The following is a 20,514-nucleotide window of genomic DNA, read 5'->3' on the forward strand; positions in this document are numbered from 1 at the left end:
CTTGACCTTTCGACTTTCCCACGCTTGATTATCCATGTTGAATGTTTTAACAATGTACGTGGCGGTTCGTTGATTCAATGCGTTAATCCATTTGAATTCCGCTCCTAATTTGAATATAAATATATACTACATGCGGTAGTATTTAAGCTATTCCGCGTCGTGGCGCTACATGCCATGAAGCTAAGTTCACGTGATAGCTTAACAATATAAACATATGTTTGTATCCCTAAAATGTACTCGGTATATGGGCTCGACTTAGAGCCTATGACCTTTTAAATAAATTCAGTTCAATTCAATATTAAAGTGCATGGTAAGCTCCATTTTGCACTGTCAAGATATATCGAATTAACAATCTTTGTCTTAATTAAGGCAAAGAGTTATAATTATAACTAGTTAGTGTTATAGTTATATATAATCTCTCCAAAAAAGAACACCATATAAATATACATTTGTAAACTATTGTAAAATTATCTTATATCTATATTGAGCATTGCTATACTTTAATCCTGTCTTTTTCTTTTCCTTATTTACTAATATTTTTTTATCAATTAACTCATTATACTCAGTATAATGTCCTGTTGGCTAATATTTATAATATTGAATGAAAATACTGTTTCAGAATAGAATGTAAGTACTACTTACTAATTAGTAACCTTAAGGTTACGAGAGCGATAGTTTTGTGTAGCTAATATTTAATATATCCTTAAAATTAAAATTGAAGCGTTACTATAGTAATATTAGTTATAACTAATGGGTCTATTACAATACTTGTTGTTTATTGATTATAACTATTCATAGATGATACATTTGACGTAGGAAATAACGTTCGTGTAATTATACTGGTACAATGAATATTCAAATGTTACTCTTTTTTTAAGAATTCTTTAAATGACCGCATGTAATACGATGAGGTATTTTTTATGGATGTATACAATCAAAATTACAAAATATTTGTATCTATGAAAAATAAGTTAACAGGTTTCTACACTTTGGGTGCATCTAGAAAGACCATCGCTCACTGAGCGGCTCAGAGAGCGGGTTTTAATATCAGTAGCGCCATCGGTGGCAAAACGCCCAAGTTTGTAACGAAAATAGTTTCCACTCTTGCTACTAGATGGCGCCTCAAACTAAAGGGTCGATAATTATTACTAACCAAATAATTGTTTACTAAAACAATCAATTTGACGTATCAACTAATATATTGTAGTGCTATAAAGTAAAGAATCGTAGTAATTATGCATTTATAAAAAGTAAAGAATAATTGATTAAAATGTATCGGTGGCGCCAATTATCAGCAAGAGTGGCAACTATTTTCGCTACAAGCTTAGGCGTTTTCTCACCGATGGCGCCACTAGGTCTAAATATGTAGGGATTCTACATAAAAGAATTCCGAACATGAACTAAAACCGAACTTTAACAACAAGATAATTTATTTAAACAAGAACAATAAAATAAGATTAACAATTTGAATTCAAGGAGCTGGTTGGAAACACGTTTGAACTGTAGAATGTTAAAAATAATTGCAACTAACGGAAAAATGAATTACGCGACAAAAGAAAACGTAATTACAATCCGCTACGTTCAAACGCAATAGCCAATTACAAACAATTATCAATGTGAATTATGAAACATGTCTGAAGTGTGAAACATGTGTGAAGTGTGATACATGTGTGAAGTGTGATACATGTGTGAAGAACTATACATGTAAAAATCGATAAATGTGTGTAACCCCACAAATACCAAAATAGGGTAATGAGACCATAATATCCTATGTCGGTATTTAGACTTGGTTTTACCAGTAGAAAGAGGAAGTATTTTATGACAAACTTGATCGTTTTCCCGATAGAGGCGCTGACTTCTGGCTCGGTGACACGAAGAGAAAGGTAGGTGAATATTACATTTTTCCTTATTTCTTTATTAACATATGGCGAAGATAATATAAGATTACATTAAACATTATTATAAACAGCAGATTTTTGTCATCAATATGAATATTGCGTTCAATTAACTCGCATATTGGAAGAGAATAGCCGAAGGGGTCCTTATAGGAATTAATCTTCGATCGCCGGCGCTGTCAGTGACTACATAGTAATTTCTTCCGTTAATTAATTCTTGCTTTCTTTGCATCAAGATGTTTTCTGGGGGTTGATAAATGTCCGGCGTATTACCCTTTAAGAATGTTATCCGCTTTTGACGCGAACTATTTTTCTTCGAATGATCCGATTTTACTCTCAGAGCAAGAGAGTTGCGCGTGTCTCGTTGCTTGCTGTATTTTATTCGGCTCCATATAAACGCGAAAATGATTTCAAACAGAAAAATAATCGAGGCGATCGCGTATCCTGCGACGACGACTTTGTACGTTAAAAGGAGATCGGTGTTCCGCAGTTGTCTTTCGGTCGAACGGAGGTCAACCGGACAAATTTCCGCTAACGGTAGGTCCTCTTCTTGTCTGTGTTGTATAATACCTGTCTCTACTAATCTAAGCAACCTGAAATTAGGAAAGGAACTTATTATACGACGGTATTCGTTAATTTTATACTCGGGTTATTCAAATTTCTACAATAACTATCCCTTCGATTAAGGGGGGAGTTTGGTCCAGTTAATGTATTTTTCTAGTGCATATAATTTCCGGATATAATTAATTTTTGTTATTGAAACTTTTTTTACATATAAAGGCACGTTCAAGGAAGAAAATTTGACAGTGTAGATTTAATTTGAATGTATACATATATAGATGTAGTAGTCGCAACGAAAGGATTCGGTCAAAACGGTGGGATACGTGAAGCCCCGGGAAAACATCTGATAGGTAAAATCAGAAAATTTTTTTCATTAGTAGGTACGTAAAATGCGTATGAACCTCAATTTGCAAAAAGAAAATTGTTAATTGCAAAAATGGCGGCAAAAAACATGAAAGTGAACGATACATGTCGGCCGTTATTTTGCAATAACTTTATGCTATAATAATAATTCATTAAGAGTCGAGGTTCATAAGCATATAAACTTAATTACCTTCAATTTAAGCGTCGAATCAAGTGAATCGGATAAAAATTTGATGAGCTATGCGTCCCACCGTTTTGACCGAATCCTTTCCTTGCGACTACTATATCTATACAGGGTGTTCAAAAAGAAGCATTCAATATTTATATGGTGGATAGGGCACACTGGACCGAGTAAAGAAGCTTTAGTAAACATAGGTCCAAAGGTCAACCGTTTCTGAGATATAAACATTTTTGTTTGCTAGTATCATGATTGAGACGATAGAGAAGATTTTCCACGTGTCCACCGCTCACTTCTGTACACGAAAGTGAAGAAATGAAATTGACGAAATTATCGGCACTTGAATGGGAACATTCAGAACGCAATTTATAAACGCTGACATAAACATCGCATGCGATGGAAGCAAGTAAGTCAATCATGACACTAAATGTTTACTACAGCTTTTTTACTCAGTACAGTGTGCCCTATACACCACATAAATATTGAATGCTTTTTTTTTAACACCCTGTATACGAATACATTCAAATTAAATCTACACTGTCAAATTTTCTTCTTTGAAAGTCCCTTTATACGTAAAAAAAAGTTTCAATAACAAAAATTACTTATATCTGAAAATTATATGCATTAGAAAAATACATTAGCTGGACCAGACTCCTCTCTTGATAGTTGCAGGCGGAGTTTACATTTTATTAATATGGTTCTCAATGATGGAACCATTCAGAGGAAATCCAAATGCACGATTTGTCACTAAGATGTTTCCAGGCATTATAACGTAAGTGCAGCGCAGGCTATGATCCATGTGTCTGCGAGTTTTGTTTATGTAATCTTGGAATATTAAAGTTTGCAGATAGTGTGCTTCTCCCAGGAACAGCCTTTCTAAAAACAGATAAAGAAAGTAAAAGAACGTACTCGTTCGAGTAACTCGATATTCGATACATACTCGTGCTAACGGAATTTAAAATGGCCTTTGACGGCTCGTAATATTTAAAAACACCTTTCCCTTGTCGTTTGCTCGCATTCAACAAGCTCAAATCGTTGTAATGGTTCTGAAAAAAAAAGAAAAGAAAATTAGACAAAATTCGAAACACTTTACTGTCGGTAGACATTGGCCGAGATTTTACTTGGGAAAGAAGAAAATCAACTGTACGTCCTTTGTAAGTGACCCAACTGTAACCCTTGTGAACGATATCCTGTAAAGAACTAATGGACAGGGTAAACTGAGGCTTCGTGAGGAACGCCGTGAGATTCGCCGTATAGAAAGATGTCAGTATCAATATAAAAATCCACCAAGTAGCAAAGAGCATTCGCGTTGAATCTAGAATTTAACGAAAGTGACACCGTGTCAATCTTAGTTATTACAGTGAGTAACTTTAATATTCGGACACTATGAGATTTTTACTTTGTTACATCATGACTTCGTTTCTAATCAAACAAATAAAAAACATAATCAAGTATTATATTAAGGTACAGTGGGTGTAGAATGTATTCGTATACCGATCAATTTCCCAAAGAACTTTTGTGTGAAATTGTAGTTTCTTAACTTCTTTTTTTATAATCAATGATATTTTACATATTCTCGGAAGTCTCTAAGATAGATATAGTCCAAACAACATTTACTAGTTGATATAATTTGTGAAATTAACAAAAGAATGCGAAAAGTGGGTCAAAGTATAGAAGCAATAAGTATTTGTACGATTCTTATGACGAACCATTTACAGTAGAGTTTGTAACGTAAATACATTAGTTTATTGCTCCGTACGAATTACGGTGGGTGTAGAAAGTATTCGTACACCGATCAATTTCCAAAAAAACCATGTAAAAGTGTAGTTTATTAACTTATTTTTTATAAACAATGACATTCTACATATTCTAGGAAATCTCTAGAATAGATAGATTACAAAAAAAAAAATAGCTATTTATGTAAGTTGCGAAATTAACAAGAAAAAAAACAATTACTCGATAGACATATTGAAGCAATAAGTATTCGCACAACTGTTTAAAAGTACTTTCCTGGAAATTTGATGTTTTCTAATTCGCACGGAGCAATAAACTAATGTGTTTACGTTACAAACTCTACTGTAAATGGTTCGTCATAAATAGACTACGGATCTCTTATGCATTTATAGGAAATTTGAACGTGCAAGAAATTACAAAATGCAAACAATATGCAAGAATATAAGAAAGATTGAAAGTAACGGTCATGTTATAATATTTGCAGAATAAAATAAATTCTTATCTAGGTACAATTTTTGTAGGCACGTTCGCGAAGATTTTATTTTGCATAAAAATCCGCAGTCTAATCGTAAGAATCGTACAAATACTAATTGCTTCTATACTTTTACCCAGTTTTCGCATTCTTTTGTTAATTTCACAAATTATATCAACTAGTAAATGTTGTTTGGACTATATCTTTCTTAGAGACTTCCGAGAATATGTAAAATATCATTGATTATAAAAAAAGAAGTTAAGAAACTACAATTTCACACAAAAGTTTTTTGGGAAATTGATCGGTGTACGAATACATTCTACACCCACTGCAGTTTCTAAAAGTGTCCGAATATTAAAGTAACACGAAAATCAGACAATGTTTTGTTTAAATCGTGTTATTTAACAACTACAGTAAGTTATGTAAATAATACTTATACTATTGTTTACTAAACATATACGTTAATATAATACATGATTATGTTTTTTGTTTGTTTTGTTAGAAACAAAGTTATGATGTGATGATGTAAAAATGTCACAGTGTCCGAATGTTAAAGTTACTCGCTGTACAGCGACAAACTGTACTTTACCTGTCGTAGCGACGATGTTCGTCCCCTGTTTCAAAAGGGAACTGTAAACAAACCAGAAACAGGAGGTCAAACTGAACCTCTCAGAGTCTGGATCGTGCCATAACTTTGATCTGCAACACGAGATCGAATAGTAACAATCGATCGGTACACATTTCGCTGAGGATGAAGATTCGAAAATTCGTTTCTTTCGTTAGTTTTATGGTAAACACCTGATATAAGCAAAGAAATAAATAACCGGTCCCACGAAGACCAACGACGCCAGTACCAGAATCCAAACGGTCCTTTCGAATGGTGCCAAGAGACCCGAACCAGTAGCCGATTCGTGTGGTCTCTTCATTAAGGCTGTTAATTTCATTTCGTCCAGGAAAGTACTGAACGTGCAGTATCGTCGCATTTCCGGCAATACCGGAAGATACGCGACAGCTATGTCCACCTTCTGCTTAAATGTAACTATGTAATTACGCTAGTTCACAGCCAAAATCTACGTTCAATGTCGCTATCTTTTTTCTTGTGTATTTCGGCCCGCCAAACTCGAAAATCGCAATGAAAATTTTTTCTACGAATAGGTTTTCAAGATATGAATTTTTTAAATCCTTTTTTCGATTCTTTTCTGAGGGAGATTCACATTTTAGTGGCAAATATCTCGAGTTCAAAAATTCATATCTCGAAAATCTATCCATAGAAAAATTCTTCATTGCGATTTGCGAGTTTAGCGGGCCAAAATAAGAAAAAAATTGTGGCATTGAATATACATTCTTTTTCTTTTTATTTCATAAAGTAATGTTATTTACTATACTTCTTTCACAATTACTCCATTCATTCCATTCCAAGGAAACATTCATTAAATTTGCCGATTTTTATACGATGCTTCGATAGCTATCGTATATTCAAAAAAATATTGACGATTTACACTACGAGGATGTTTCGTCGGAAGTTCGTTACCTTTTCGTACAGTAAACTAAGAACGCCGCTGTTCTCATTGCCAAGTATATGCTCTCTTGGCGGAATAATGGTGTACGAGAAGTTCAACTTCGAGCTGAGCAAATCGAGGATATAAAATGCGTATCCTTTACCGATCCATTTTCCGTTCTCTTCGACGATCCCTGAGAACGGCATGTCCTGCAACAAGAACAACTTTGAGATTCGCTTAATATCAGCGCCGATATCGATTTAAATAAAGATCGTCGTTGTACAATTTTCGTACGACGAAACTTACATTCCAGGACGTTACCGTAACGTGCGACGGTATCGGAGTCTTTGGTTTATCGTCCGCCTCGTTCGCGACATTACCTAATTATTTAAAAGTGCAAGAACAAATGCGTTGCAAATGAAATGACAGGAACGGACAAAAGGAGGGTGTTAAGAAATCCTCATTTTTCGCATCGCCTGGAAATGAAAAATTCATGCAGGATCTTTTAGAGTGTCTCCCAATGAACAAAAAATGTCGGTATCACTTTCCCGAGAAACGATGGAAAAGTTGTCAAAAATACTTGCGTATATTTTACATTTCGTCGTTTTCTTCTTCGGATATCGAACTGTCCTCGAAATATTTAACGACTTTTTATACGTCCCGCGATTACTTCGACATTATATTGATATTTTTTAATGAATTTCAATTCATTAACTTGTTGAACTGTTAATGGTTTCCGAGTTTCCACTACAGAGAATCGAAAGCCACCGATCCGCAAGGGAAATATCACCCGGTTCGAAGTAACTTACTCGAGAGTATCGAAACGTCTTAAAAATGATTAATAAGAATAATAAATAATAATAAATAAAATATATAATATAAAAAATAAATAATAGGATTAAATGAAAGTTGTCAAAGAAAAGATCAGAGAAAAGAGATATTGTAACTAAAATAATCAGATCTGTTTTCTTTTTTGGCACAATTCCAACATATGGAAGTTACAGAATTAGAATTTTTCTCCAGATTAACTTACAACGATCTATACTTATACGCATGTGGAACATACCAAATGAAGCAAGCATCTGGTTATTACGCCGGCCATATAAATGACAGCGGAGATTTTGAATTTCAAGTCGCAGTACCATCGTACAATATTGATTTTAAAAAATACCAGAGTGATGTGGAACCAATTAACGCCATTTTACTTCAAACGAAACTGCATTCACGACATTCAAATAGTTTAAAATACTTTGTATATGTACTAATTGATAAAAGTAAAACCGCACTGGAAGCCATACTTGCACACTCATGTGGATGCAAAGTCGGAGTACGCGTTGTTGGTTGCTGTTCCCATGTAGCCATGATTATACGGTACTTTGGATTTGCTCGATTTGCTGAGTTCCTTAATACTTATTTCGAAGACGGTTCGATATCCGAAGAAGAAGACGACGAAATGTAAAATATACGCAAGTTCCGTTATCATCACATTCATACTTTGAACGTATTTTTGACAACTTTTCCATCGTTTCTCGGCAAAGTGATACCGACATTTTTTGTTCCTTGGGAGACACTCTAAAAGATCCTCCATGAATTTTTCATTTCCAGGCGATGCCAAAAATGGCCATTTCTTAACACCCTCCTTTTCATCTGGATGAAAATGGCTACGAATTATGAACAAGAATATGAATGTAGATATAGATTAACAATAAGTAAGGCTGTGGACTTGGGGGAGGGGGACTTAAATATCAGTCTACGAATACTAAAATAATTTCGACAAATGCTTAAGGAACAAATTATTTTCAATTTGATAATATTTTCTCGACCGATTAAATTTAATAATACGTTCCTTTCTCCATCTCTCTGCTTTCCTTATCATCGGCACCTCGAATCGTTATCTAGTCACGATGCTTATAGGCCTTTAAGTCTTTTTTACTCGCCAGTGTAATTGTTACGAGCGAACAACCGCCGAATAAATACGAACGAATTAATTCGTTTGTGTAATTTTTTTTTCTTTTCTTTTTTACGCGTCGTTGAATTATCGTTTACGTTTGAAAAGCGAACTCGAGTAACCGCGTACCTTGACTATCGACGCAACGGGTGCAGTGTTGCAACCAGACGACCGTTGCAACAAGTAAAGCGCGGGAGAAGAGCATCCTTCGATGAAAACCAAGACTACATTTGTATTTTTTACACTGTAATGCGACAGAGACGATTCCAAGTTTGCAGATGGAATCTAACGGCACAACATAGCAGGTGCCAGGGTGAATCGATACTGACGTGGTCACATCCTTGCTGACAGTGACCCGGTTGACATACACGCAGTGACAGTTTACGCATTTACGTATCGCAAGGGTGTCCTTATAAAATTACGTTCCTATGGAAGTGATTCCCTGTTCGGAGAGAAATCGAACTCGATTAAAGCAAATTTGACGGAAAAAACAAATAATTTAATCTTGTACAAAAATTGCATATTATGTACTATTTAGATAATAAATTATATAATATTATGTGATATACGGAACGATAACTTTTCTTGAAAATTACCAAGGCATACAGTGAGTGTAGAAAGTATTCGTACACCGATCAATTTCCAAAGAAACTATGTAAAATTGTAATTTATTAACTTATTTTTTATAAACAATGACATTCTACATATTCTCGGAAATCTCTAGAATAGATAGAGTACAAAAAAAAAAATTAGCTATTTACGTAAGTTGCGAAATTAACAAGGAAAAAACAATTAATCGATAGAAATATTGAAGCAATAAGTATTCGCACAACTGTTTAATTTTTAAAACTTCATTAAAAAAAAAAGAAATTTACATTAATTTACAAGTATATAATACTTTCTTCGTGGGGTTTCCTTTTGACTTTATAATTATTGTAACTCTTCTAAGCATTAAATTAACTAAATTATTAGTTATTCGAAGTGGAATCTTTTACCATTCCTCTATTAGAGCCATTGTTAAAAGTATTAGGTATTCCCAAAAGTTTCTTTCGTGAGTTGCATTCAATTATTTTCTGTGGCAGTGTTTATATAAATAGACAATCTAATTCCTTAGACATTGATGCTGTAACAGTAATGAAGCAAAATGAATCGTACACAAATCAGTAATGTAACATAAAACATAAAATATTATGTATATATTAATTCTTAATAAAACGAAAGAAACTTTCGGGACAACCTAATACTTTACTGGAAATTTGATGTTTTCTAATTCATACGGAGCAATAAACTAATGTGTTTACGTTACAAACTCTACTGTAAATGGTTCGTCATTAGAATCGTACAAATACTTATTGCTTCTATACTTTTACCCACTTTTCGCATTCTTTTGTTAATTTCACAAATTATATTAACTAGTAAATGTTGTTTGGACTATATCTATCTTAGAGACTTCCGAGAATCTGTAAAATATCATTGATTATAAAAAAAGAAGTTAAGAAACTACAATTTCACACAAAAGTTTTTTGGGAAATTGTTCGGTGTACGAATACATTCTACACCCACTGTATATTACTATATATAATACCATTAAAAAAACTGTGTTTCACATATCCAATTTTCAATGGAAATCAACGTCGAAAATCACGCAACACGAGACACCCTCTATACTATTGCGCGAAGACGGAAAACACGATTATTAAAATGAGAACAAAAAATCGATTCTATTTAAACAGTTTTTATTACAACCTCAAACGCAAACTACGTATTTCGTTCGAATGCATTATGATTCATTCGAACGTCGAAAATGGAATTGCAAAAGTGTCTCGATCGAGAGAAAGTACGATTTGTTATTACATACGTCGGATTCTTATTAGTAGTATTTATGCTGAGAATTATAGATATACATTTTATATTAATTTATTATTCCCTTTTCCGGGCGTGCAAATTTATTTTCTCAAACTTAGCGGCGTCCCTAGCGTTTTCCTTTGAAAGAAAACAACACCACTATGTTGCGTTGCAGTGGGTGCATCTGGAAAAGGAAAACCGCTCGTTTAGCTGATCTGCGAGCAGATTTTACTACCGATGGAAATTTTGTACCGCATTGTGGTGTAATATAGACCTTTAGTGTCTAGAACACCTTAAATAAATAAATAAATAAATAAAGAAATAAAGAAATAAAAAAAGTACCAGTGGTGCCATCGGTGAGAAAACCCTCAAGCTTGTAGGGAAAATAGTTGGCACTCTTGCTGCTACATGACGCCACCGATACATTTTAATCAATTATTCTTTACTTCTTGTAAATGCATAATTACTACGATTCTTTGCTTTATAGCACTACAATATATTAGTTAATACGTCAAATTGATCGTTTTAACAAACAATTATTTGGTTAGTAATAATTATCGACCCTTTATTTTGTGACGCCATCTAGCAGCAAGAGTGAAAACTATTTTCGCTACAAACTTGGGCGTTTTACCACCGATGGCGCCACTGATATGTTCGTTTGTTTATTGACTTTATTGGATTAAAGTGCGTACATTCGGAGTAGTACTTTGCACTACCATGTGCTGCTCTCTTTGTACATTTTTTCTCCTAAACTTTTTACAATAATATTACTTAATCATTATTCTTATTGGTTTACTTTCTTATTGATATACTTCTTAAAACTAATCGCAATAAGGAATAACGAAACAATAAACTTTTTAATTTGTAAGTCGAGGTTGTCAAACTCTTTATTATATTATGTTAATAGAATTTATATAGGAATAGTAACTTGTCTATTTTGTATATATATATGCATAATTTAAGTTACTATATACTATTACTATATAACTTAGTATATAACTTGTCTATTTTGTATATATATATATATATGCATAATTTAAGTTACTATTCCTATATAAATTCTATTAACATAATATAATAAAGAGTTTGACAACCATGACTTACAAATTAAAAAGTTTATTGTTTCGTTATTCCTTATTGCAATTAGTTTTGAGAAGTATATCAATTAGAAAATAAACTAATTATATATATAAGTGGTATATATACATATGTATTTTATAACAGGTAAATATATAATCTTTTGTAAAGTTATGTACTTTTTCTTTCAACCTAGTACTATTCAGTCTTCATGTTGATCTCCTTTTTTTTTATTCTAAATGTACATATATAATACTGTATATGCCTTAAATTTTCTCCTAGATTTTACTATTATATATGTTTTTCAAGACTAATTTTAAATAGGAACTTTCTTTGTACTTTTAATCTTTGGTTACTCCTTTTATTTTAGTATACCCTTATCAAGCTTCCTCTGTAGTGTTTGGCAGTTTCTTGCTTCTTTGAGTATCCAATACTCTTCCTTTTTCGTTTGTTGGTTTTTTTTTTTTATAACGTCTTATTGATACTTTTTAGAAAGGTGTTCAATGTTTTGTATACTTTAACCTTATGTAATTTTATTAACTCGATTGCTGACTTCCCCACTTTCTCAATTTCTTGTCATATTGTCCATATTGTCCATATGATGTTTCGTTCCACATTATATAGCCCACATTCAAATAAGACGTGGTCTATGTCTTCATCTTCCTAGCCACATGGACAAGTTGAATCTAATACTATCCCTTTCCTTGCAAGCGATGCTCTTAAATTATAGTGATTACACCTGATCCTTGAGATAGTTCTTATTGTTGGTCTATCTAATTTATCTTTGTATTTTATAAACCAAGGTTTATATCTTGCTCTCTTGTAATTTGGTCCTATTTCTCTCATAAAGAGAGTTCCCTTCTCTCTCCTTGTTTCCATTGCCTTTTCTTTGAAATTATTTCAACATTCTTCTTTTAGATCCACTAGAAAGTCTTTTACCGCCCAGAGATGGGCAAAACCCTAGGCCGCCCAGGCTTTGAATAAATCTGAAGTTTGCCGATGTGTTTGTCTCGTTTCCTTCTTTGGAAAATGTTCAAAAGAGGAAACGAGACAAACATATCGGCAAACTTCAGATTTATTCGAAGTCTAGGGTTTTGCCCATCACTGTTTACCGCCACTGATATTAAAACCCGCTCACTGAGCGGCTCAGTGAGCGGTGGTCTTTCTAGATGCACCCAAAGTGTAGGAACCTGGTAACTTTTCTTTCATACATACAAATATCTTGTAATTATGATTGTATACTTCCATAAAAAAATATCTTATCGTATTACACGCGAAGTCATTTAAAGAATTCTTAAAAAAAGAGTAACATTTGAATATTCATTGTAACTACACGAACGTTAAACGTGTATACGCATGTAGCGAATATTCACTATTGCTTTATGGTGAATAGAATACGTATCGTAAAGACTGTTGTTACTTGTTACTGCTGTGGCAAAAAAAAAGTTATTTGAAAGTACTTAAAAGATCAACCGAATTTCAACTAAAAGAAGAAAAAAGAAACGATATCGAGATGCAAAATATCAGCTAACATGAGAAATATATAATCTTGTTTGAGAATTCAAAAGCGTTTATGTTGTCGAAGCATTCACGGCTTTCTAGGGGTCAATGAGCTTTTGTGTTGTTACCAGTTGTTACTTGACTTGAGATCTTCACGGACCGTGTAAATTCTTCCGTCGGTACATGCTGAAGTACGTTATTGCACGTCATAAACGTCGCTTTGTATGATTGTATTTCAAATTGTTCCCCTCTCGATTGACAAAAGGTAATAGGGATCGATTGTTCGTGACAACAACTGATGACAAAAGGCTTTTCTAACTGTGCACGATATGTAGTTGTATGTGCGATATACAAAACTGGATCGTACATTAGTATTCCGTATTTTCATGTTACCTTATCAGGTCATCCAGTGATATCTGTTTGTATATTCCATTATGAATTGAACGTGTAAAGATCTTGGATTTAAAATAATATATTTAAAGTGGTCATGAACACCTGGTCTGCTTTTCAAATAAATATGTTCTAACTATCTGTGAATAAATTTATACACAGTAGTAATAGTAATAATAGGAACAAAATAATAAAAGCATGTTGTGTCAAAGTTTATAAATTATATTTTGTAGAACTGTGAATTAAGAAATGGCTGTACAGTTGGATCCAAACGATCCTGAGATACGACTAGCACAGTTTCTTTATGTTGGGAAAGAATATCCGGATTATCAACCTGGAAACTGGTTTGTTCACAATTACTTTTTGGCTAGAAATGTTCCGTCTATAGAAGAATTAGCCGAAAATACAGAGAAACAGTTATTACCAGTTCAAATAATCACAAAGGTAAGATTTTAGAATCTATGGAAAACGTTACATGTAAATGATATATATTGGTAATATTTTGCTTTTTAGGCATTTGAAAGTAACATTGTTCCAAATCCAGAAACGTTAGTATTTGCTCTTGCTGTTTGCTGTAGGCAAATGAAAAGCGAAGGTTTACGACATGCAGCATACGCAGCTGTAGATAAAATCTGTTCATCGCCGCAACATTTTATTTTGTTCATAAAATTTGCTTCCCAAATAAGTAAACAAAAAGAACTTGATGCAGCTGGTAGTACGAAACATGGATGGGGCCAAGGCTTAAGAAAAGCTGTAAATAATTGGTATTTATCGAAAACTCCAATGGAATTAGCAAAATGTGTGACAAGGTACAAAGGCAGATATGGGTGGAAACATAAAGATATTATAAAATTGTCGCATCCTGTACCCAATAATCCTGGTACGTATTTTATCGCGATGTAATCGTCAAGTAGATCGTCGCGTTTAACCATTAATGAATTTTTTATATATTTTTAATTAGCGATAGAAGTGGTCCTTAAGTATGTAGTACGTGGTGTGGATGAGATAAAAAAAACTTACAGAGAAGATTCCAGATTTACAGAAATAGTAGAATACATTGAACACGTCGAAGATTTTAAACACTGTAGAGACGAAATTCAAGCGGCAGGTCTTTTGGAAATATATAAATTAACGTTAGATCATGTACCTGGACATTTGTTAAAGTCTAAAGAGGTAAAACTACAGAATGAAAATAAGAATTCTTTGATATTCTTGTATCCGATGTATCCCGTATATATTGTAATTTTTATCCGTAGGTCTGGAACGCATTGATACCGTCGATGAATTTAGTTACACTTTTAAACAATTTGCAAAGAATTCATAATCTCCAGTTATTGAAACCGAATGCTTTAACAGTTTCTAAAATAGTAGATCAAATCACTAACGAAGAATACATTACTAGAGATAAGGTTCACCCAGCTTTAGTTTTAATAACGATAAGGGATTACGAAAACTCTGGAAAGTAAGTAATAGTCGTTAATCGAGTAATAAGTAGTCGTTAATGTTGCTTAATTCAAATTCTTCTGAAGGCCATTGTCATACGAAAAACGAAAAATCAAAGAACAAATCGATAAACCTTCGCCAACTCCAACTAAACCGAATTCTAAAATCATTGATGCTCTTTATAAAATGTTAAATCTTTCGTTTCATGTGAGTATAAATATTTTTTTACATTACTTCCGTTCGATCGTTATATTACTACATATATTTTTACAGCACATTCAACCGACTGGGTTACGGTACATGGTAACAATCAATATGAATAAAGTGATGTTAGAAAGACATACTTGGCGCAGTAGTAATGTGAACGGTGCGGAAGCAGGATGCATGATCGCAGTTGCACTTCTTCGCAGTGAGAAGAATGTCACCGTTGCGACGTTTAAAAACGTTGGAATTCATACCGTCAACATTGATAAGACAGCTTCTTTTGGCCAGGCTATGAGACGATTACAGCAGATGCCTGTTGGAAATGTCAATTTGGGTAAACCAATGTCGTGGGCTGCTTATCAGAATAATAAATACGACGTATTTATTAACGTTGTAGATCAAATATTAGAAAAAGCTGATAGTTCCGAAGAAGCCCTTCAAGCATACAGGACAAAACTGAAACTTCCAAATACAAAGTGAGTCCCTTCTAAAGTACCCTTTCGACGAACGATAATTGACGTATTTCATTTGTTCGTTTATTTTCAGATTAATAAACTGTGCTGTATGTTTTTCTTCAACCTATCGCAAAGAAAAACGTGACAATGGTATTTTAACTATTAATGGTTTCGACGCTAGTGTTCCCATAGTTATACAGGCGTTTGCAAAGTCTCTGTTTTAATCATCGCACGCATACAAATTCTTTCTTTGGTAAGCAACACTAGCTAATCAGTTATGATGCTTTTAGAATGACAGTAACTTAATTATTAAATCATTTTTATAACATCGTCAATTAAGAAACACTTCAAAACACTTAGATTATCGCAATCAGACTTTTAAAGAATACCTTAGTATTTTCGTAAGAATGTTGCTAGTCTGATACTTATATAGTAGTCAGAGCATGCAATAGTTATACAAAGTACTACGGAGTACTTTCAAATTAGGACTAACATCCCATCCGATACAAACTTTTCGTGCATTTAGAATTATTATACATCCATTGAAATTCCATTATTAAAACAAAGGGGATTATCGTTAAACGGTAGATGCGAGTATTCGAATAATTGAACAAAATTTGTTTAAACAGTGCCGAAAAAATTGTCTAGCTTAAAATACTTGATTTCGTATTATTGTTAATTGACATTACACGCTCAGTTTTAGTACAAAGTCATACTCGTAAGAAATTATTTACGTTCTCTTTCTTCATATTTAAGTTTGGTACAACGAGGGAAAGAATTTCTCGGCACTTAACAACTAACTTCATTACTAACTCTTAACATTATAATTACGTCATATAAATACTAACACGTCAACATTATAGGATACTATTTACTGCATGCTTTAACATTTAGGATGAGCTGTGTAACATTCGATAGTAATTTTATTTCTGTTTTGAAGGGTGGTCCAATGAATTTTTTGAATATTTATTTAAACGAATGCCGCGCTAATCCAAACAAATCAATAATCATGACGTAAATGAATGTGATACATCTGTGATCGATCATCGTTTGATTAGATAAATGAAAATATTTAAAATAATATGGATCACTTTGTATTATTTGGAAACAAATGCACGTTTACTAATTAATCGCTTTTCATTTTATAAAGTCAGTTGCGCAGCTAAACGAAAAATTAGGATAAGACTGTATATTAGATACAAGTAAGTGTCTAAAGTAACCTAAGGTGCATTTTTTTAACTAATGGTAAAAGATACTTCTACTTTAACATTATTGCCTGCTTATTTCCACTGGTTGGCGGTAAAGCTTTCTGTAATATTTTTAATAAGATATATAGATTTAATATGATTTCGTAGACAATACATTTCTGGGACTGGTGCGCTTCTGGTGATTCGAATAAGAATTTAAAAAAAAATAAATAAATAAATAAAACGTTGAAAAATTTCCCACTGTGATATGCATTTAGCCCCAAAGAGTATAGACTTACATTAGTATAATTTTACTGTTATATTTCATATTTGCCATATCCAAAGTAAATGCGACAAATACTAAATAAACTACTGATATAATACTGTGATACAAAGTACATTATTATTGTTCAAACTAGGTGAAATGATAAGTAAACGTGGCCAGAGGCGCACCATGTTTCTGCTTCATTTGTTGATTAATATCTATATTTACTAACGCAACGATTTTTTTCGTTAAAAAAGAAAAAAAAAGCAAAACAAATACGACAGTATCCAGAGGTACCTCTAATTCTTTCTCGATCCTTGAATTACCGCCATTAAAAACCTTTTGGTTTCCAAAGTGAGAAGCAAAGTTCTTCTTAAGATACGTCGCTAAAAAGTAACAGCGTGGATGAATTCTCAGGTCTGACAAACGTTTAAATTAAGTGCTTAATATTCACGTGTTCTTTGTAGCCTGCTCGGTAATCCATGGATCGATATCTATCGTACAGTACACACACACACACACACACACACACACACACACATACACACACATACACACATACACGCAAGTATAAAAATACAACAGCATTTTCATTTTACGAACGAAGAGGAAAGAACACAAATTACGTGTAGTACGGAAAATATTAAGCGTTACGTATTGGCGCGTTACTAAAAATATATATACTTATAATCAATGGAAGCGAATCTCTTAGAACATACTATAATAGTATAAAATTTAGAACGTACCTTCTTAGGAAGGAAATATTATATACCCTTATTTGTTTTATTTTGTAATCATTAACTTTATTTGCGCGACACGTTGTACGGAATTCGACGAAAGTCATCGAAACTAATAGTATTTTTTTAGAGGAACATTTCCTAAATAAGATTCTCGAAACGTTAATGCGCTTATGATTATTTATACAATAAAAAACGAACTCGAATCTGCGTCATTTGCCGAAAACGATGACATCTAAAAGATTTCTTTCGAAGAATGTTCTAAGAATCGCGCATAGATTTACTATTTTACTCATTAAGAGTAAAAGAACGTATGTTACATTTATATTTGTAGCTTATTGTATTCGTTAATAACACATGTAGTAGCTGAATATATAAGGTGTCCCATTTCCTACGATCGTCCTGGATATCTGTGCTTTCGAAGATTTCGAGGAAATGTCGATGGAAAAAATTTATTCGTTTCGTTGCACGTTTTAAGCTTATAGGATCAACAATGGGACACCTTGTACTCACTCTTACCTAATGATCGAAGAGAAACACGGTATTCGCGTTTGTTCTACTTACATTTTATCCATTTGAAAAAAAGTAAGATTAAATTAAATATCGACACTGTCATTTATCAACTGCCATTTTTTCTGCGTTAAATTCGATTACTTTTCATCGACTTACCAACGGTACTAAATCTGTGAAACTTTTATCAAACGATATATACTGTATTCTAATAACCACGTGATGTTTCGAGTTCAAAGTTTTTCTATTTCGCAAAATTGTTCAAGATACGAATCTTTTATAGATATTTTATAGATATCAGTTAACGTTTCTTTTCGATCGTGTAGCCTAAATCAAGCATAAATCATCGTTTATTACGGACTTGGACTAATTTTATTTAAAATGAAAATGAAAAATATGTATTTGAAATAATATTTTAGTTCGTCGTTTACAGTAGGAATTAAGTATATTTATTATATTTCGTCAAATTTCAAAACAACTATTTTCAAGAATATTTTGTTATTTAAATTTACGTTACACATCAAAGTGAAGTAACCGTGAAATGAGATACGTAATTTAATGTAGTAGTTTACGTAATATTATTTCAAAAGTGTCCAGGTCTGGTCTATTATAAGAATACGTCCGATATGTTAAAAAAGAAAAATAGAAAAAAAATATGGGAAAAATTATGAAAACCCGAGAACTGTAAAGCCCGCCTGAGGTAAAATCTGTACCTCTAACGCTTCTGTTTCGAAGTCTCCTGATTTCATTGGATTGTTAAGTCTAATGAAATGAGAAGAAACAGAGAAATGTGTTCATATTAGTTAAACAAATGAAAAGAAACCTATGAGGAAGACCATTTACCGTAAAGAAAAACAAAGAATACAAATTGTCGCGTTACATTGATATAATGCAAACCTCGTTAGAAATGATACTTTGGTTTCCAGAATCGAGACGTTTGATTTCGATCAGAAAGTATAAATCGTCTGTCTTGTGAATGTACAGTTGAGCGAACAAAGTTTCACGCAGAAATGGGCAAAATTTTATTTGTTTTCTCGAATAACGGATGACGAATGAAATGAATTTATTCGCAAGGTTTATTCGATCGGACGGACTGTTAATCTTTTATTCGTTATTCGAAATTTGTATCCAAATAAGAATTTTACCCGTCTCTGGTTTCACGTATGATAATTTATATTGATTATCAAAGTCTCAGAGTGCACACGAGTACGACAACAGCATGTTCCTTAGGATTAATGAAATAGAGAAAAGAAAAGAAAACTGGAAAAGATTATTGTAATCGCGTATTTAGTGCATCTTACGTTCGACGATTCGCGCAGGGAATGCTCAATGTTCGTCGTTTATAAATGTCTCGAAGCAATGCCAAACAAATATATATATATTAAATTTTAACGTACAAAACTTAACGAAATACCTTGTACTTGATCGCAATATCAGATTCGTGACGAAGTTGCACTAATTATTGCGAGAAAAGAATTGAAATTCTATCTCACAATTCCATATAGAACGCCTTACGTTTTCGGCCCTACTTTTTAATAAAGCGACGAAGAACTTTAAACGAAAGTACTTTAAATCTGCGAAGTAGACAGAGTCGCCCTTAACGAAGACGGGGCTCGGAGCGAAAACTTGTTACGGGACCTCCTAGAACCACTAGATCGAAAAAAAAAAACAATTTTACTTTTATTTATTCATTCGTTCCGATAACAATTGTCGTGTTCCAAAAAAAAAAAAAGAAAACATGTATGTACAGAATGGTACCCTGAGAAGGATATACGCAGTTTTTTTGTTCTGTATAAATTGCGAATAGTATTAACTTTATTAATTCCGTTTCGGAAGACATTACTTTGGTAGATGATAAACATTTAAAAGAAGTGATGCTCCATACAAAAATTTTACAGCAAAAAATTTCCACTGTAGAAAATGGTTGTTAATGGGATCCCACATTATTTTTGTACCGCGAGCGAAAATATATTTAGTGACTGGGTCGCTTCGAGCAAACAAAAAAGTATGAGGAAGTTACACAAAAAAAAAAAAAGAAACGAGTATGTTATATTACTATTATTGCGTCTGTTAATATTATATTTCGATAAAATAGACACAATAGACAATTAATGGTATAGAGAATAATTAAATCTATAAATTTTCAACTGTTTTTGTTATACGATCAAACTGTATCTTCGAATAAAATTTGTTTCAAACCCATCTGGGAAACAGATTTTTCTTGTCTTTTGTGTTTCGATTGAGTATCGTA

General features: G+C 33.0%; 2 protein-coding genes across 11 annotated transcripts; one reads left to right on the forward strand and one right to left on the reverse strand.

The window, feature by feature from the left end:
* Window positions 1-1,922: 1,922 nt before the first annotated feature.
* On the reverse strand, window positions 1,923-9,615 carry LOC128881256 (glutamate receptor ionotropic, delta-2). 4 transcript variants are annotated; one of them, XM_054132121.1, is made up of 9 exons: window positions 8,780-9,615; window positions 7,009-7,082; window positions 6,735-6,911; window positions 6,002-6,231; window positions 5,793-5,902; window positions 4,119-4,312; window positions 3,938-4,043; window positions 3,681-3,873; window positions 1,923-2,488 (listed from the first exon to the last, which is right to left on the reverse strand). In XM_054132121.1, exons 1-9 carry the CDS (start codon window positions 8,853-8,855, stop codon window positions 2,005-2,007), a joined length of 1,644 nt encoding a protein of 547 aa, XP_053988096.1. In that variant the 5' UTR covers window positions 8,856-9,615; the 3' UTR covers window positions 1,923-2,004. The 4 variants fall into 4 exon arrangements, with proteins under 4 accessions (XP_053988096.1, XP_053988097.1, XP_053988094.1 ...); XM_054132122.1 differs by having other exon boundaries at window positions 6,002-6,228; window positions 8,780-9,614; XM_054132119.1 differs by having other exon boundaries at window positions 3,938-4,312; window positions 8,780-9,609.
* A 3,179-nt stretch (window positions 9,616-12,794) lies between these two features.
* On the forward strand, window positions 12,795-20,000 carry LOC128881257 (RNA-binding protein RO60-like). 7 transcript variants are annotated; one of them, XR_008458027.1, is made up of 10 exons: window positions 12,795-13,337; window positions 13,696-13,906; window positions 13,976-14,342; window positions 14,424-14,635; window positions 14,719-14,924; window positions 14,992-15,112; window positions 15,179-15,585; window positions 15,656-15,817; window positions 17,484-17,528; window positions 17,559-20,000. XR_008458027.1 is itself a non-coding variant. In XM_054132128.1 (9 exons), exons 2-8 carry the CDS (start codon window positions 13,712-13,714, stop codon window positions 15,786-15,788), a joined length of 1,641 nt encoding a protein of 546 aa, XP_053988103.1. In that variant the 5' UTR covers window positions 12,795-13,337; window positions 13,696-13,711; the 3' UTR covers window positions 15,789-15,817; window positions 16,505-20,000. The 7 variants fall into 7 exon arrangements, 6 of the variants coding, with proteins under 6 accessions (XP_053988103.1, XP_053988104.1, XP_053988098.1 ...); XM_054132128.1 differs by having other exon boundaries at window positions 16,505-20,000; XM_054132129.1 differs by having other exon boundaries at window positions 17,484-20,000.
* The last annotated feature ends 514 nt before the right edge of the window (window positions 20,001-20,514 follow it).

Source organism: Hylaeus volcanicus, chromosome 8 (genome assembly GCF_026283585.1).
Source record: "Hylaeus volcanicus isolate JK05 chromosome 8, UHH_iyHylVolc1.0_haploid, whole genome shotgun sequence".
Taxonomy (NCBI): Eukaryota; Metazoa; Arthropoda; class Insecta; order Hymenoptera; family Colletidae; genus Hylaeus; species Hylaeus volcanicus.

Excerpts from the sequence above, each read along its gene's own strand:
- LOC128881256 (XM_054132119.1), bottom strand. The coding sequence starts at position 8,855 with ATGCTCTTCTCCCGCGCTTTACTTGTTGCAACGGTCGTCTGGTTGCAA. Across the intron at positions 7,083-8,779 it reads CCGTTGCGTCGATAGTCAAG|GTAATGTCGCGAACGAGGCG; the intron begins GTACGCGGTTAC and ends TTAAATAATTAG. Across the intron at positions 2,489-3,680 it reads GAGAACCATATTAATAAAAT|GTTGCTTAGATTAGTAGAGA; the intron begins GTAAACTCCGCC and ends TCCTAATTTCAG.
- LOC128881257 (XM_054132128.1), top strand. The coding sequence starts at position 13,712 with ATGGCTGTACAGTTGGATCCAAACGATCCTGAGATACGACTAGCACAG. Across the intron at positions 13,907-13,975 it reads CAGTTCAAATAATCACAAAG|GCATTTGAAAGTAACATTGT; the intron begins GTAAGATTTTAG and ends TTTGCTTTTTAG. Across the intron at positions 15,113-15,178 it reads TGTTAAATCTTTCGTTTCAT|CACATTCAACCGACTGGGTT; the intron begins GTGAGTATAAAT and ends ATATTTTTACAG.